Source organism: Megalops cyprinoides, chromosome 8 (genome assembly GCF_013368585.1).
Source record: "Megalops cyprinoides isolate fMegCyp1 chromosome 8, fMegCyp1.pri, whole genome shotgun sequence".
Taxonomy (NCBI): domain Eukaryota; kingdom Metazoa; phylum Chordata; class Actinopteri; order Elopiformes; family Megalopidae; genus Megalops; species Megalops cyprinoides.
The window spans coordinates 14,929,737-14,948,221 of NC_050590.1; the positions used below are offsets into that span (position 1 = coordinate 14,929,737).

Sequence of the window (18,485 nt, forward strand, 5' to 3'; positions counted from 1 at the left end):
AATATAAGATAATATGCAGTATGTAATTTTGCTTGTACTTTCTATTGCTGCTCCAATACTTTTTGAAGATCATGTTGTACATCAGAGGATGAAAACCATTTTTTATTCATGATGCCATGAATTTTAGGCCTAATCTTTGCCGAATGTGATGCATTTATGTCAGTTTACCGTGCATCCGATGGATTTGTAAGATATTTCCTCCCTCCTGAATAAAAATTAGAACCCGTGGCAGTTTTTGCTGAAAGAATAATGTCCAGCATTCTGTCACCACTGCATCCTGCTTGAAACTGAGGGGGCAGTTTCACCCGTACTAGGTTCAGGCTACTTTGCTATCACAGTGGGGTGTCGGTCAGGACACAGGAGTCAGGTTCCGGGTTCAGGTGTTTATTGGGGATTTTGAACGGATGGATGCGAGGGTTTGTGGTGCATGTGTGTGTGGTTCCCTGCAAGGAGTAAGCAGGGAGAATGTTCAGTATTGTTGGGTCCATTAAATGTAAAAATATACATACAGGCATTGAGGCATACAGACTTAAACTGCAGGAATGGCTATGAAAACATGTATACATTAAGGACACACTATCTTAATTAACATGCACACCCCTCCCTCTCTACAGGCAATTATATTACAACCAGTTGAAGTTAGGCATACTACTTACTTTGGCACAGACGCACACAACAACAGCACAATGTTTGGTCCCCAAAGGCTTGGTCTCCCCAGTTCTTCACCTCCCAGATATTGTTGTGGTACTGAGGTGGGGGAGGTCACTACCACCTTTATCTTGTCCCGTATCCCCGGCCCTATTGAGGCCCTGATTGGTGGCCAAAGGATACGGGCAGGTCCGAGGGCAAATGGTGACCTGGGGGCCGTCCTTGGGGGTGTGTCTGTGCCTCAAGTTCCCTGTGGGGGTCCTGCTGATAAGGGGAGCAGCAGGACCGGTTTGGCCAGGTTTCAACTGAGTCGTAAACAAGTGCCTGTGAGAGGTGGGGGTGGTGCGCAAACAAAGACAACGACAAAGACAGAAACATACACATGTGGCCCTTTTCTACACTGCTCTTGATGAGGGCACTCTTGTCCGCAGCTGTGAAAAATCACTCTGACTCATTCGTTCTGGTGAAGGATCGCTAGGGCTTATATCATGTCTCCACAAGGTGGCGCTATTGTATAACCATTCCGACATATGGTATAACCATACGATCTGTTGACATCTTTTCCAAGCCTCTTCTCCACCATATTTTATTGTTCTGCCCTTGATGAAGGAAGTCTTGTCCACAGCTGTTAAAAATCACCCATCTCACTCGTTCTGTTGAAGGAACGCTGGGGCTTATATCATATTGTTTCCACAGGGCGGCGCTATTGTATAAGCATTACGAGGTAGAATTCGATTTGATACCACCTATTCTAAATGTCTTTTCTATTATATTTTATCAGGCTACTCTTGGTGTGGACAGTCTTGTCCACAGTTGTGAAAAATCATACGACTCACACGTTCTGTTGGAGGAACGCCAGGGCTTGTGTCATAATGTTTCCACAAGATGGCACTATTGTATAAGCATTGCTACGTATAATTTGGAACGATGAGGTTTGTATAATGTTCCCACACGGTGGCGCTATTGCATAACATTTCAACGTAAAATTCGGCTCGCTAGGGCTTGTAATTCTGTTGTTTCCACTTGGTGGCGCTATTGGATTGCATTACAACGACGAATTCGATTTGACGTAATCTTTTCCAAGCCTCTTTTTGTTATACTGTATTTTATCGGTTATAGACTACGTGTCCATTATTATTCTGATTTGTATTAGGTGAAGAAGGATGGATGTCGTGTAGTGGTATTCCTTTGCAATTTTGCAAACAATAGCCTACGTAAGTACGTAAACAATTGATATTGAGGTCGGCCTACTCCATATTTTATTGAGAGGGAGTCATAAGCCTCAATTTAAGATTTCTGTATTTTTTCCTAAACGATACCTGTTTTGTTCACCCTGAAAACAGGACATTTTTGCATTCGGATTTTTGTTTAAATGTTTACTTCAGCCAAGTCGCTGAAAAAGATAAGCAGAGCTACGTTTAAATAAAATGGTAAACAATATGGCTACATTATCCTACATGTCCTAAGTCGTTTTGGATGTAATTATTCGACATCAAAAGACTGTTTGGTTTTCCAGTTGTTAGTAATGCCTCCTTATGAGGTTCATAAGACGACACCCGAACACGCCGACTATTGACGAAAATCAACGAATGCATTCCGGGGAGACACGAAGTAAACCCCGGAAGTATTTTTCATGTATTGTGTGTCGGACGAGTAGGGTCTACTACAATGAGACAAATAAATCCTTATTCACTCAGTTGGAAGTAGTGGTTATTAAGCAGCGGCTGGAATCCTGGATCCGGGAATATATGGTAAGAAATTCCAACCAATTTAATCGATTGATAATAATGTACAGATTGAGCCCGCTCTCCAGATAGCTGGATTACCGCACGATCCCTGCGATAATGCTCAGCTAGCTAGCTACTCACACATGTCGGTCAACTCTTAGCTGGCTCCACTGACTCTTCTGGAGCTTGGTTTATTTCATTAGTCAGTTGGCTGGCAGCCTTATTCCCGCTATTGTAATTACACATTATTTAATGAGCTTGGTTTGTTTGCTAGCTAGCGATAATAATCATTAATTTGATAGTAAGGTACAATACTTGATATTTTAACTAGTTTGCTACACAGACAGACAGTTATCATTAGCTACCGCACACCTTTTTCCACCCCTATAAAAGAAACATCCGTATAGTGGTAGCGACTTAGCTAGTAAAAATTAGAAAACTGTTTTCTTTAACTGTCAATAGCTGCTAGCGAGCTAAATAACAATGCTGCTCGTAGTTTTTACGTCGTGGTTGTAAACAGATACCAGTTTGAATAGCTAGCTACCCATATACCTACCTAGAAAACCGATTGTTTTAGGTAGGTTAGCTAGCTATATGCTACAATGGCTAGTTGCTAACTAGCTAGTACATGTCAAGCGCCGTTTGTAGCTAGCTTATGTTGAGTCGCTAACGTAATTATTGTGTCGATAGCATGTTGTACTGAGCATGATTTCAAAATGAATTTACTTTTCAGTGTTAGTTTGGTTGCTGAAACCTCCTTGAGTAATTGACATAAATCCTGAGTCAAATGCACACCAAGATGTCTGGTTATGAGCGTCACCTTCATAGGTAGCTATTCCAGCTGCGTCTATTTTTAGAAATCAGTTTTGACATTGAAACTACTGTGCAAGGCATTGTATTGTATTGTGCGTTTTTTAATAAAACGTTGCTCTTAACTTAACGTGCTGTTTTTTATAGCATACCCTTGAAAATTGCAGTATGTATTTCATAAGCACCCACAGTGTCTTGCAAATCAAATTCGCTAAGCACTGATTGGGGATGTGATTTGCATATCTGTATTTTTAGAGGAAGAATGTAATAGAAATCCCATTGTGGTCGCTAGGCTAGCTAACCTTGAGATAGTGGTGTGTAACCGTGGCCATTGGAAAATACAGCGGAGTTAACAGAAGAGTGAATGCGAGTTCAAGGCATGGATGGATTGCGCATGGTTATCCGCGCTAGGTTGTTGATACCCTTGTCATGGACATCATGGAGAGGATACCTGTAGGATGAATGTTGAGAATAGATGCTGAAAACAGCTGACTTAACGATTTTTACATTTGTTTAAAGAGCTGGTTTAGCAGGCTTTGTTGGTGATTTATAGGGCTGTCCCCTGGAAAACAAGTTTAAAACGCCTTATAGTTCAAGTCACTTTCACAACGAGGGTCTGTGAATACTTGTGCTGGTGTGATGTGTTCATAATTATTTACCTGTATGAAGGCAGTGATATTCCTTGGTGGATATGGTCTGTAATGATAGTATTTAACAACACCTTACAACACATAACTAGAAAGTGTGGGAATTTATTTTCAAATAGCCTATATTATTTATTTATATTCTGCAGCATGAGAATAACACATTATTTTTGAGTAATAATTTTGTTTCTTGTTTTTAATCATTAAAAATGAACTTGTCTGTATGGAAAGGCTAAGCCATATTGTACTTTTTATGGGGTTTTTTAAATTATTATTTGGCAATTACCTTTATCCAGGGAGACTTGCAGATTTCGAGCATGACTTACATGGGCATTGTTGGGTGGGTTCAAAGTCAGAGCTAAATCAATAATGCTTGCTTATTTCAAGAAAGTGTAACTTGACACAGGATGAGCCGCACAATGAGGGTTTGCTCGACAGTCGTGCCTCTGATTTTGCTGCTTTGAATCCTCAGCAGAATTTCTGCATTCCAAAGCACTGTGCAACCTGAAATGTGTGAAGTGGAAGAAAGCGCTCCTCCAGTTGGTGCCCACTTCACTGTGGTGCGCTGCGTTAGTGTATTAGAGGATTGCATTTGTTTGTTGCTTCAGTGCTCTGACTGTGGAGGTTATGGTGGCGAGACAAACCTAATGCTCAGTTTTACATTACTTTATAGTCATTTAGCAGACTCTTATCCTGAGTGACTTACAACGTGCGGTTTACAAAGTGCATCTAAAGTGGCATGAAAATTTGTCCAAACAGGACACTACTGACTAAATTTGAACATACGTCAATACCAAACACAATTTTAAGATCACAAAGTGCATACATTGTTCAGCACATATGTTTAACGCAGTATACCCAACGCCCAACGGTAGGACTACACCATTCAAAACAGAAAAAGCTACCACGTAGTCCTACCTTGTAGTAAAACTTCCACACACAAAATTACACATAAGGACAGGGAAACGTCACACTTGGGTAGGCTGGCTGAGGTGAAGTCTGAAAAGGTTGGCCAGAACAGGGTTGCATGAAGTGGAAAAATCATTAAAAAATTACACTTTTTTTGCTGTGTTGCGTAGATGTTGTAAATTATGCAGTATAACTCTGGTAACTCCTGGTTATACAAAATCTCTTACTTCCTCTACCAGGCTCCACTGCTATTTCTTTCTCTTTATCATACCTCTGTTGTTTGTCGTGGTAACTGTGTCCCTAGATGGATCAAATAACAACTAATGTTCTCGCACCAGCTCAGCTAACTCGTCATATTCCAGTTTGTTCCAATGCATGGTTCTGTGCCTTTCTTTTCCTGAGCTTGCTGCCACATTTTGTGGAATGGTCACATCTTATTGGCTGTTAGGAAGTCTTCTTGTAAGCTTGGCTTACAAGTACAAAGAGTCTGACAAATATTTTCTGACCTGCTAGAAAATGCCCAACAGCTCATGGGTACTCGCAAGAGAAATTTAATTTATCTACCTCATTAGCACACTGACATGATAAAAGATGAAGGCTATACTTGGTGATTCATTGTGCATATGCAGAATTTCAACTATAAAGCTGTTTGTGGCTACTACTAATGTGAACTGGGTTAAAATGTCATTGTGTACTCAAGGTTTTAGGAGATGTGTTCATCAGCAATGATGGAAAAATAACAGCATTGCGATCCTGGCATTACTCACTGACACTCCATTCCTGCTACCAGCTGGTACGGAGGAATTCCATCAAATTGCTGGTTGGCAGCCTTTCACATATACCAGGCAACTATGATATTGCCACAAGCGGTTGTCTCTGTTTACTGATTCAGTGTGAGAAATTTATTTTTAGTATGTAGGAGGTTGTATTGTGTCTTTATGTGACAGAGTGTCGTCGCTATGGTTGAGTATGCACTCTGACTTCCATACCAACGAGCCTGGCCCTTTGGCGTTGCGCTCAAAGTCACATGTTTGGTACCCCATAAACCCAGGTTCGAGGCCGGGTGGGGTGACTGCTCTCGCCATTCGCTGCATATGGTATCAGTAGTGGGATGGCTTGTCACGAGGCCATCGGAGGCATGCCCAGTGTGTGAGCTGTATGAGGGACCCCCAGGTTCGGTTGACCCCGGTGTGTGAGGGACCCCAGAGATGGGTGAAGCACCAGTGAGTGGGGCGCCCTGGGATTTGAGAAGCGCAGTGGGGGAATGTGCGAGGGACACCTTGGTGCGTGAAGCGCATGGGTGCGCTTCCCGAAGGGGAGGGTAGTGTGACAGAGTGCTGTCACTATGGTGGAGTATGCGCTCTGACTGCCATACCAACGAGCCTGGCTCTTTGGCGTCGCGGTCAAGGTCGCATGTTTGGTACCCCGTAGCCCCGGGTTCGAGGCCGGGTGGGGTGACTGCTCTCACCCTTCGCTACACTTTACAATTTGTTGTCATTAGTGTTATTGTTGTCGCTATTATTATAATTATTGTTATTATTATTATGCAGTTACTCAAATAATAAAGTGACAAATGATAAATTACCATTACCCATCATGCTTCACCCTTTTGCTTTCTTTCCTTGTTGTGGCTGCAGTCATGTGTTTGATATGCTGCTCTGACCAAATCCAAATGATTACAAATTGGCAAAATGATATACTATAATGATACAATTAATAGTATATTATAGCTTGGAAACTGGGCAGTTATGACCGTTATAATTAAAAAGATTATGAAGAATCCAGTGCTGTTAGATGTCGCTTTATGGATATTCAAAGGCACTGTTTTGAATATAAGAATAAATGAAAGCTGTTTTACACAGAACTGTATAGGTTCTTCATTTAAATGTGGTCCTCAGCCAGCAGGTGTTAGCTGTAGAAATTCCAGCATTTACCCTGCTCTGTTCACACTCCACTGATTTTTTTCAGTTTGACTAGGTCTGATGCTAACAAAAACTTCTAGTGAGAAAAAAAGCTGCATTTACACCATGCACCTCATTTACACCTGGGGGAAAAGTGGAAAAAGCAGGCAATATAAAGAAATTGTGTCTGGGGTGAAAGAGGGCCAGTTGACCTACCTCTTGAAGATTTTATCAAGTGGTTTTGATTTTCACCAACAGCATTTTGTGCTGCTGCAAGATTTGATTTTTTGGGTGAATTTTCATATTTCATACTGCAGAAGTGATCATTTAATAATAATTTAAATAATTATATAGTATTGTGTACATCATAGTATGTTCATGAACTATATACTATATATGTTATATAACAATAGTATAATTTGTGAAGATAGCATCTCGTTATGGCTGCACTGATATCATACCCAGCTATATCCAATCTGTCCTATTTAAACTGCCCTATTTACTGTGGCAATGTGACGTAGTGGTTAGGGAATACCCATGTACCATGGGTCAAATTGCCTAGCTTTGTTGATTTTAACCAGATGTATGAAGGGATGTGTAAAATGCCATCTGGACCAAGCAAGGGCATCTGATTGAACAAAGAATAAATTGCAGTCCTTTAAGTCTGGCCTTCCATGTGCCAAGATTTATTTAAAAGTTTCTTTAAAAGTCCTTAAAAAGATTGCTTGCTCTGTTAAAGCTGTAGTTTTACTCAGTGTCTGTCAGTGGCACACTCATCGCCGCTATGTTTAAACAGTGCAGTGAGCTACATTTGTATTTCTGCATGTTTCAGGTTAGCTTTCCGGGAGCTATTTTATTGATGGCTTGACCTTGGAGCACGCATGATCTTCTCTTTCCAGTGACTGCCATGACTGATGAGTGACACTGACAGGGTAACTGTGTGCAGGGCATTCTAAAAGAACTCTCTGTGCCGTTCAAAAATAAGAGAATGATAACGCTGCATCATCTTGTATGACTTATTTTTCACTGCACTGCTCTGTGCCTCTCATTGTGATGAGTAGCAAGGGTGAGGTTGGCTGTGAATATGGAGACTGATTTTTTTGGTCTGTGGGTTTCCATATGACAGTCAAAACACTATCCTGAAATGCTATTTATTGAGAGCAGCTTTGGTTATGTTCTGTTTGCATAGTTATAGTGCTGTGTTATATAGTATTGTGTACTTCATATAATGTAATGTATCTTGTACAACTGGGCAGCAAAGAGGTTCTTTGCAATTAGAAGAGGCACTTTTTTCAAATAAGTGCCTACTTATTTTTTAACCTAGTTAAGAATTGCTAGCATTTACAGTTTACAATTTAATATGCAAGCAGAGTACTGTAACCTGAAGTAGAAATTTATGTGCAGAGTGGGAAGGATTTCAGTGGTTTTATCAGTGCCTTCATTTTTATGCAAAAGAATAGTTCTTATACTGGCTTTCCACATTAAAGCTCTACATCCTAGTCCACAGCCAGCTGTGCTTATGTGATATGTATATCATCAACGGCCACCCTTTGTTACAGTGTGTCTGCCTGCAATAGACAGCTGGGTAAGGAGGTCAGTGAGAAGATATGGGCAGTGACTGAGTCTCTAAAGCTCTGCAGGTCCTCTGCTTTGCTGACACACTTTCCCCCTCAGAGTGAGAGCTTGCCTTGGTTTTGTGTCTGCAGGTGCCACGATCTGGATGCTGTTGCATCACCTCCTCCCTGACGCAGGCCTGAGGAGCAGACGGTATGTCACTGTGAGGCAAGGAATCTGAGGTGAGTGCCAGAGACTGCAGAAAGAGGGTGGGGGAGCGGAAGAGCCATCCAATCAGATGCATCCATTTAGTACAGAATGCAGCTCATCGTATGAGTCAGATTATTCGGAATGATATTGTCCTAACTGCTGAATGTGCTGTGAAAGTGCCTTGTTTTTTCTCCCTTCTCTGAGTATTGTTTAATCAGTGATAAAGTCTGCCCCGGTGTGCTGCCTGGGTGACCTTTTGGGTAAATTGAGGCTCTGTGAGGGAAATCCAGTACTTCCCCCCCAGGTGCCTCACTGAAGAGTCCCAACATCCATTCCCTGCTGTCCTCCCACTCTGCTCAGCAAGACGGCAGCTGCTCAGCCCTTAATGGGCCTGCTCTTTTACAGGGGGGAAAAAATCAATATTGTTTCGCTCTTGCATACAATAAGTGGCGGGCTCTGGATTTTAAACTTCGTTAAAAGGCAAGCTTTCTGGGCACGCGTGCTTTGACAAAGTGGCAGTTAAAAACACGGAAATCTGATTCTCGGAATGTCCTGTTTTAGACTTAAATACACCTCTACTGCATGACTCTGGTCCATGTGTTCTGTTGCATTGGGGTGGGAGGTGGGGTGCTTGGCTTCTGCGCCTCCTCATGATCAGCGTGCACAGTTTTTAGTAAAGACTGCTGTAAATATTCTCAGATAGCGATGCGACAGCTCTGCGCTCAGACATCTGCCTGTGCCAGCTTGGGGAAGAAGCAGATGGATTAACAGTGAATGCAAATGTTGTGCCTCAGAGGGGAGTTAATATAAGCTGATCAAGATTGTCTCTGCAGTTCTTTATTTTCTCTCAAACTGACTCCTCATTTTTAGTGACACAGCCTCTTGTTTTTGGACTTTGTTTAATTATATTGCAATCTACACTGTGATAAATCAGGACCCCGCTGGTTTTGGCTCCCCGGGTGTGTTGCGGAGGGATGCGTGTGAATATTCCCCCCGGCGTCGGGGTTCAACAGGCTTCAGCCTGTATCGGCTGTGGGCCACGAGAACTGCCGCCAAGGCTGTGAAAGCTGGAGACAGCTCTGGGTAATTAAGCTGGCAATTGACACCCCCTGTTACACAAAGGGAGGAGATGATATGCCCCCCTGCAAACAGGCTGGGCTGACCCAGTTTGTCAGGCGAGTGGGACAGGGTTGAGTTGTGCTTGGGCAGGGAGGGGCTGTCCTGATGGGGGAGGGGCACTCTTGCAGCTGCAGGGCAGGGAGAGCTGAAGCCTCTTTCCCCGGAGCACGAGGCAAAACATCGGTTGCAAGATTAATTATACTTCATACTGTGCCGCCATGCTTCGGGGAGCTTCACCATTATGCCTGTGTAGTTTAGGAGTGGGATTAAGCCTCTCTGAGATCATACTTAGAATGCAGCAGTCTCATGCTGCTGTCTCACATTCACATCAAAGAAAACCAAAAGTGATTATTATAAAGATTATTTTACACAGCTTCAGTTTAATTTAATAAATTATCTGAGCTCTATATCAGTTTTGTTGATCTTCAGACATTTTTTCTCCCCCTCTCTCTCTCTCTCTCTCTGTCACATTCAGAAAAGCAGGAAGAACTCTATCTGTTTCGCAATCATGCCACATTTGGGTGTCTGAATGCATATGAATCTGCCCCTTGCGCAATTCAGTCTGATGTAACTGCAGGAAACTGCCTTGCTAAATCTGAAGTGATGCCACCATTTAATTCAGCTTGTGCTGATACTGGTCTAACTGATCAGGTGGCCCCAAACACAGTGCACCTCGCCTCAGGGCTCTGTGCATCTGACAAGAGACCAGACGTGTTTACCCCTGTTCACACTGACGCAAATTCCATGTTGCTGCATCCAGCAGGCATGCGTAGGTGTGAGCACAAATGTAATTAGCATGTGGATCATGCAAGACTCTGCTGGCATCTTGTAAGACTGCAGGAATAAGTTGTCTCCTCTGCCTGCTAACAGATTCCCAAAACCCACGATGGTACTTACGCCGCAGAAGTGTTGACGTCTGAGCTGAGTCTTCTGATCTCCTCCTAATTAGACTGTTGGTTCTGGCTCATTGCATTTTTCACACATGTATCATCCTCACCAGTGAGGAAAGGGTCACTTAAGTCATTGCCAACTACATTGGGAAACCAAGAGTCCAGTTGACTATTCAGGTATAATGTGCTACATTCAGCCAGCATTCGATCATGCCATCTCTTTGTGGATCAAGTGAGAAAGCAGCTTTTGAGCATGACTCACGGTGTGGAGGGGCAGACTCATGATGTCCAATTGAGTAACACATCACAACATAAAGAGTAACACATTTTACCAAGTTGTGTTAATTTCCTGTTCATTTATTCTTTCCAGGACAGTTGTTTGTCTATAAAACTACATTATAAATGGCTTTGCTTTTCTGATTCATAAGTTGTTTTTTGTGTCATTGTCTTTGTGCGGATACTGCATTGTTAATTCACTGAATTTAAAGCAACCACGAAGCCCAAGAATCTTTATTAGTTGCCCATTGTTTGATTGGCAGTTCTGTCTGTATTGGCACGTTGCTGTTAATGGAAATGTCCCCTTTGATTTAAACGAGGGAAGTGCATCAGCTTTCCTTGGCAGCTTTATTCCACAGAGCTGCTCACATAAAGATGAGGTACACACGCTCTGGGAGAGCTGTGTCATAGATGTCGTGAATGTCACCGATATGGGGCCTTGCGTTTCACACAGCTGTGTGGAGGCAGTTTTTATGAAGTCTAATAAGCCTCTGTTCAGTACCTGAGAGAATATATATGGTGGGTCAGAGCTGGAATTGAGCCTTTTGTATTTTATGGTGATATTTATTTCTTTCTGCTCCTGCTTTCATTGTCCCTTTCAGCCTTCACATTAAAATGGTATGTGATGTTTCAATCAAACATTGGCTGGTTACGTGGCACCTGTTTATCATGGTAATTGCAAGGGGTTACATCTGTTGGTGAAAGTTGTAATTGATTATCTATGCATGGACCCGGATCCAACCCTGAGAAAGGCTATAGGCAAAGGGAGAAATTTGTGTGTTGCATGCCAAGAGTATAAATAGAGTGAAGGGGACTGTAAAAGCATTTAAAATGTGCCAGACGCACTCTGACGGTCTGCCTCAGTGATGCTCATGTTCTGGAGCATTTCTCCTACCAGACTTGATTTATTTGTTACTACGAAGCAGAACCACTGCGTGATCATTTGACGTCACTGGCTGACGCTTGTGATGGGCTCCTTTTCTTCCTCCTGTTTTTGTGTTCTTTCTGTCAGGATGACAGTTGTTAATTCATGCATTATTGATGTCCCGCATAGAATTAGAACTGCGTGAAAGAGGCCGTCCAGGCCCCTCCCTCTTGGTCTGCCCAGCCCAGGGGCGACTCCTGTGGGGTTGTTTTGTCATGCAGATGTTGTGGATCAAGATGTGGAGTCGGGTCTTACACAGCAAGGCAGGCTGTTTACTTCTCCACCTGGCCACCAGCTGGAAGTAGTCAGCAGTCATTCCAACCAATAACAGAGATTGAAATGTCACTTTTACTCTCTGTAGATTTTTCAGAGCAGCCCTTGCTTAAACTCTCCCTCTGTATTTCCTTCCTGTTGTCAGACATCATTTTATCTGTTTATGAGTATGCCCCACGCTAAACTGGGGGCTTTTATCTCTCAACCCTGTGTTGCAGTAAAAAGAAGTTAGAGGATCCAGGAAGTCTTAGCCTTATCTCTGTTGGTGGGTGTTGTATGTAGTAAAGTCACATGAAAGCAGGGGGCTTAAAGTCTACATTTCTAATGCCAAGTAGTGCTCCTTGTCCAAGTAAAACCTGATAGAGTTGGACCTTGAAAGTGGATATCATAGTAGTAAGAATTATGAAAGCAACACAATCATGATCAAGAGTCTGCTGCCTTCCGATTATGTACCGTGAACTATTCGAGATAAATATGCACTGAAGAATTATTAACCCAGGGAGGCACTTGGGTATGTGTTGGTATTGTGTTTGAGTGGTGCACTCTTGTCGGGTATATTGTGTTGCACTTGCGTGTTGAGCCGGGTGCACATTTATGGTCTCAGCCTTGTGTGTTTAATGCTGGATCTTGTTTGTATTTGGATGATCCTTGCCATTTTCGTGTAAAGTTATGTCAGCTTGATGCTCTTTGTGCCTGACCTCTGGAGTTGCTCTGGTGTCTATCAAGTGTCTTACCTGATGTCAGCAATGTAAATGTATTGTTAAATACAGTCATCTTGTAGATCACTCTGGAAAGGAATGTCTCCTAAGAGACAAAATAAAAATGTAGTGTAAATGTGAGACTGTCCATCGGCAGTTCCTCACCAGCTGTCGGGAATGGCGAGATAAGATAAGATAGGGTTAACCTGTGTGGGAGGAGCTATTTGGAGTTTGATTGTGGCTGTATCATTTTAATCACAGTAGGAAGTTTCGCCTGAATCACAGCTGCAAACCTTCATGCATGTCTAAGGTGTTCTCTTTCATGCCTTAGTCATTGCAGTGTTCAGGAGAGGATTCATAGGCAGGGGAGAGGGTCAAGTGAGGGTCCGGTTAGTTGCGCAAGAGAATGTCCACTTCCTTTTGTTTGTTTTTAAAATAAGCTATTGCAACAAACCCTAGAAAAACAACAAGTTGTTTCTTAACTTTAATGTAGTAGGTATTCATTTTCACAAGGTTTGTTGTATCTAGATATTGATTAGAATGAATCCCTATGCACTGTTAGATGCATGTCTTTGTTTGATGTCAGCTCACTGCTTGTGATGTAAAGCGGTCGGGTGTGGAAATCGTAATGCTCTTAGGGGAATAGAGCAGTGCCGTTGGCTGCACTGAGAGTGGTAGGCTCGAAGAAACCAGGGGCAATGTCCAGTTGATGAACTGCTGGCAGAGAAGAAAAGCACTGTTTTGTGAGCAGTTAGCTTGGAAACTGAAAGAATTGTTCACAGAGACCAGTATTTGTATTTTAGAAATGCATCGCATGGATGGCTTTCGCTCTTGGTCATTTGGCCTTTTTCAATGACCAGTTGAATCTGCTTATGCCATGAATCGCCCTGTTCTTGGAAGCTCTCTTGTTCTGTTAAACATGCTCTTTTGATTTTTTTTTTTTTTTTTTTGCATACACTCACATAAGGTTGTAATCAGTGTTCACCCCAGGCCATCCACTCACACCACTCTGTAGTGCCAAGCTTACAATAGCAGCTATTAACGTACATCAGTCTTGGACTACATCATGATTTGTCTGGGGGTTTGTGGTGTGTATCTTAACAAAAAAAGCACTGAATTTGTATAATAACACACGAGGCAGTCTACTTTGAAATCACTGCTTTCATGGTTTTGAAACCTATTTCAGCCAATTTTCAACAATCAAAGCCGAGAGTCTACTGCTCCTGTCCTTGTACACTATAGCAAATTACATTTTCAGATCACATTGTTACTCATTCTTTAAAACAACGTCTTGGTCAGCATTAATAAGGACTCCCAAGCACACTGGGAGAAACAGGTTTTTTGTATTTTTTTTTTATTTTAGACTGCTTTGACTGCCCCTTTCATTGTATTGTCTACCAGAGTCTCTTTCACTCTGTTGACTCATTGCCAGCATTGCCTCACTAACTAAGCCACTTGAGCTTCAGTATGAAAAGCGTCCAGCCTCAGCCAAGCTGGCACCTGCCAGTTTTTTTTAAAGTGTGCTTTCAGAATACATCCTTGGCAATGTAAAGCTGGCTATAAGCCACAGATCATGGCAACGTACATTAAGCTGTTGAATTGGACACGTTTGTATGATGTGTACACTGTTGAGTAAAATGAGGCATCACAAACTGGTGAGTGCTGCCAATCACAGCTCAGAACAGTTTTGCATTTCCTGTGTTTCCAGTACTGCCACTACTGTGGCATCTGCATATGCACCAGCTGCTGTAGTGTTTGCCTTCTTTTGGTTCATTTCCCTTAACCACATTCAAGTACAGCTTGACACCCTGCGCAAACACAGGCCCATCTAAAAAAATAGGTTGTGCTTCCATTACATTATCTGGATGTGTAGCTCCAGCAGTTCTCTGCCCATATGACCACGAACGCAGTGACCTTGTCCTTCACCAGCGTGATGATCGATGTCTCTGTTGGGCTTGACTCATTTAATGTCTACCTTGATGTCCTTTTCAGGTCTCAGTACCAAAAATAATCTCTATTTGATGGAGATTACACTATTTATATCTGATTGTGCCAGGCTACTTCCTCCTTTGTCATATGACAAGGTTCCATAAGCTCGGCTACTTCTGCCAAACGTAGTACTACCACAGCCCTGCCCACACTGAGCACTAGGCTGCCAACTGTAACTTGAGCCACACCCAACCCGCAGCTGGCTGTGAGTGGAAGCGGCTTTAATAGCCTGGCTGCTTTCACCTGGACACAGGTTAGTGGAAGTGAGCCTTTACAGTTTCATACAGTTTCCCTTCTCCTTAACTGTAATTCAAGGCTTTCTGGTGCTTGCAATATCAACTGCTGTTGTTATTGTAGTGGCACGCAATGACATGTGGATCAGTATTTGAGAAAGTTTATATCACCATTCTATCATGTATATTGTTCTATTTTGAGGTATAATCGTACATCTCATATAGTGTGACACTTCAGGTTATCTCTTTGAGACATGTATTACTGGAAAAGCTGGAAAACAGAAAAAAACTCAGTGTCTGTTCTTCTTATTTTTTAGTATTGTAATTTTTTTTTTTTAGATGAAATGATGTTCCAGAGTGGAATATTGGTTTTACATTGACTTAATTAAGTTTGTGAAACTATCCCTTTCTTCCATTTGTTTCCATAATTCATCACTGTCTCTGAAGAGTGCAGAAAGAAAAGGCTCATGCAAGCATAATAAACAATCTGTCAGAGGAGCCAGCAGAGATATACTGAACACAGAAAATACCAGACACATTCAAAAGGCTCTGAAGAAAGCCAGTAAGGTTAGCATGTAAGCATGTAAGGTTTTCAAAGTAAGACTTAATGTGTACATCAGGCATAGTAGCATTAAATGTGGCTATGTTCAGTGTCATATGAGTGCTAGGACAGCGATAAAAACATAAGCAGAAATCGAATTTGAATGACTGTGCTGTTGTCTGCTGCTCCCAGTTGAGCTAATAGAAATTTTGCTGCTTGGCAGAGCACTGCTCTAAATATCCTGGCTACTTATTACGCTGGAGGATAACTCAATATGCTGTCCTTTGAATCATATCACTTACAGATTTTGTGGGTATTTCTACGTCATGTATTAGACTTGTTTACCTCTGTAAACCTGTTTCTTTTTTTATCTTGTCCCAGGAGCCGTGCGCATCTCAGACAGTCTGATATTTTGGCATGCGTAACATAAGTGGATTTGTCCAAGTCATTATTATCTGACACAGCCCAAATATAAATGAGCTGTTCTCTTGTGCTTCTCTCAGAGAATTTTATACCCTTCACATGGTTAGTGTGTTGTTAGATAAATTGTTGTTCCTATAGCCACTGCCTTGTAAAATTATGTGTATTTTGAGCATTGGCGGGTAGATGGATATGTCATAATGACATCAAAGGAAAGCCACACCCATTTCATACTTGAGTGAAGACTAGGCTGTACTGTTTGGGTTGCACAACATGCTCTGAAGTCAGTTTACTGGGGGAACACCTTTGATTTTATACAGGAATAACTTTTCTCCAGCTAAGGCAGTTCATATGGGTGTGTTTGACAGTTGAATTACAGGTGTGACATAAGTGGATTGTAGCAATAAATATGCTGTTAATGAATGGACAAATATTCAGAGTTGTTTTCTCTAGCTTATCATTTAAGGGCAGTTGGAAAATTTTCTGATTATTTTCAGAATGAGTCATGCAAAATTTATTCATTCCTGTAGGTCTTTGCTTTTGATTCTTAGGGCTGTTTTGTATTGAATATGCATCTGAGGTTTCTACAAACATGTGCTGTCATTCCGTGCCAGAAAGAATGGTCCTTTCAGTAGAAATTGGCATTTGATAAGATAGCTGTTAAGGTCAAAAAAGCTAAGAGTGTCTCTCCTGGTATAACGGAGATGTTTATCAATTCTGCATTAAGATACTTTGTTCTGAAGGTTGCACAACATTGATTATTGAGAAGATCAGTATTACTCCAGTGTATTCCTTGTAGCTGTCCTGCCCTTGGCTTGTGTTGTGTCCTGCTGCAAAACACCCAATAGTGCCCATATATCAGTGTCCCAGAGCAAGCCGTGCCAAGTGACACGTGCCGAAATTCTGACATTTGCTGTGTTGAATCAAGGACTTCATGATATTGTCCTAAAGTTCCCTCGCTCTAATTGAACATTCCCAGGTAGCACAGACCCTTGGGGTCTCTAGCTGTTACCTTGATATTTGTGTCTCAATCAATGCAGTAAATTAGCACACTTTCTGTCCAGATTGCTAGAGCTTTGCCCTTGATATCTTTCCCTGCCTGGTCATTGTAACACTTAAGCTGTTCCTTTTGTAATTTATTATCATTCTTGCACTCATTTACACATTGCCAAGAGTTGTTGAGGTTTAGATTATTGTAAGACTTGGTCTCTATTTAATGTGTGGCACCCGTAATTATAGCACAGTGCTGTGTATTAAAGCTTTTTTTCACATGTGGTTGGATGTTTTTCTGAATGTACTTTGGTCCATGTGGGCTTATTTTATACACTTTATATGTGTCTACTCTTTGTGCATCACTCTGAGTAAGAGTGAGTGTATGTAATCTCTTCTAAATAGGGTGACCTAAAGAAGCAGGTGTGCATAGTTGTCATTTCCCCTCTCTTCTTCCTTTCTTCCTCTCCTAGGGAAGAATGCAGTCTTCAGCCCACCGGCTGCGTGATGTAGAGCAACACCACCCCCTGCTGGGCGGGGAGGAGGAACTTGAGGGGACGCCCCCCGGGGATGGCGAGCGCGTGTGGTTCATCCAGGATGGCTGTGGCATGGTGTGTGCCTTCATGACCTGGTTCCTGGTGCTGTACGCCGACTTCGTGGTCACCTTCGTCATGCTGCTGCCGTCCAAGAACTTCTGGTACTCCCTGATCAACGGCGTTGCCTTCAACTGCCTGGCCGTTCTGGCACTGACCTCACACCTGCGCACCATGCTGACTGACCCGGTGAGTGAGGTCTGGCAGTGGGAGTGAGATTGGGGCTGGGAGAGGGACCTGTGGCAGGTCATATGAGGTGAATTGCTGTGTTTGCCTCACTGTCCCAGGTTAGCATTTTTAAGGTCATTTCCCCTTTATGCAAATCTGTTTGGAATTAGCAATTGTATATTGTCTCACCTCAGCAACCTCTGCATTTACATAGGAGTGCTGAAGTAAGATAGACACAAACCTTTGATGCACTCACATGCAGCCAGTGGCTAATTTCCGCACTGCAAGTCAAACAGTGCACTTCAGTGGAGTGGGTAGTCATTGGAGGATAGGAGCTCTTTCAGGCTCACAGGCATCTGATGAATCACAGGGTGCCCAAGAGTGGCAAGGCAAGGAAACCCTGGCTGACCTACCCACCCATATCCCACAGCAGAGGAAAAACAGTTTATTCTGCTGCTGTGGGATCCCAGTCATAGTCGGCAAATGGCGATGCCAGTGTCAAATTCAGCCTATAGGGCTCAGCCTGCACTCAAAGTGAATGCCTTGCTGACTGAGCCACCTGGGACAGGTTAGCATTTTTTTGAATTGCTGTGCTTGGTAAGTGCCTTTTGAGTAGCAGCTTGGGATCCTTGTTGATCGATCATTGGGATGTAATGCACCATTGGTCAGCGCTCACCCCCGTGAGAGATGATGATTTATGGTCATGACCTTATGGTATCCGCCACACTAAACTGAATGTTGGACTGTTTAAGTTTTCTCTGTTGTGTCTTTGTGCTGATGAGATGCTTTCCAAATCCCCCAAGCCCCTCAGCTCAGGGAAATGGTTACCCTGCTTCGGTATCCAAGGTGCTTACTTCACCCATTCTGCCCATATATACTGCTGTGCTGTCATAAGAACCAGTAATTACATTCCCATCTGAGTCAGCCCTACTTTGAGATACAGGGCCATGGAGGCACATTCTGAAGG

At 42.6% G+C, this 18,485-nt stretch overlaps 1 protein-coding gene across 1 annotated transcript in view; it reads left to right on the plus strand.

The window, feature by feature from the left end:
• Positions 1-2,259: 2,259 nt before the first annotated feature.
• zdhhc7 (zinc finger DHHC-type palmitoyltransferase 7) overlaps positions 2,260-18,485 on the plus strand; it is a 28,608-nt gene continuing 12,382 nt past the window's right edge. Inside the window, exons 1-3 of the mRNA XM_036535538.1 lie at positions 2,260-2,399; positions 8,346-8,435; positions 17,231-17,539. Coding sequence (XP_036391431.1) covers positions 17,237-17,539 — 303 coding nt within the window. The 5' untranslated portion in view covers positions 2,260-2,399; positions 8,346-8,435; positions 17,231-17,236. The remainder of the gene's footprint in view (positions 2,400-8,345; positions 8,436-17,230; positions 17,540-18,485) is intronic.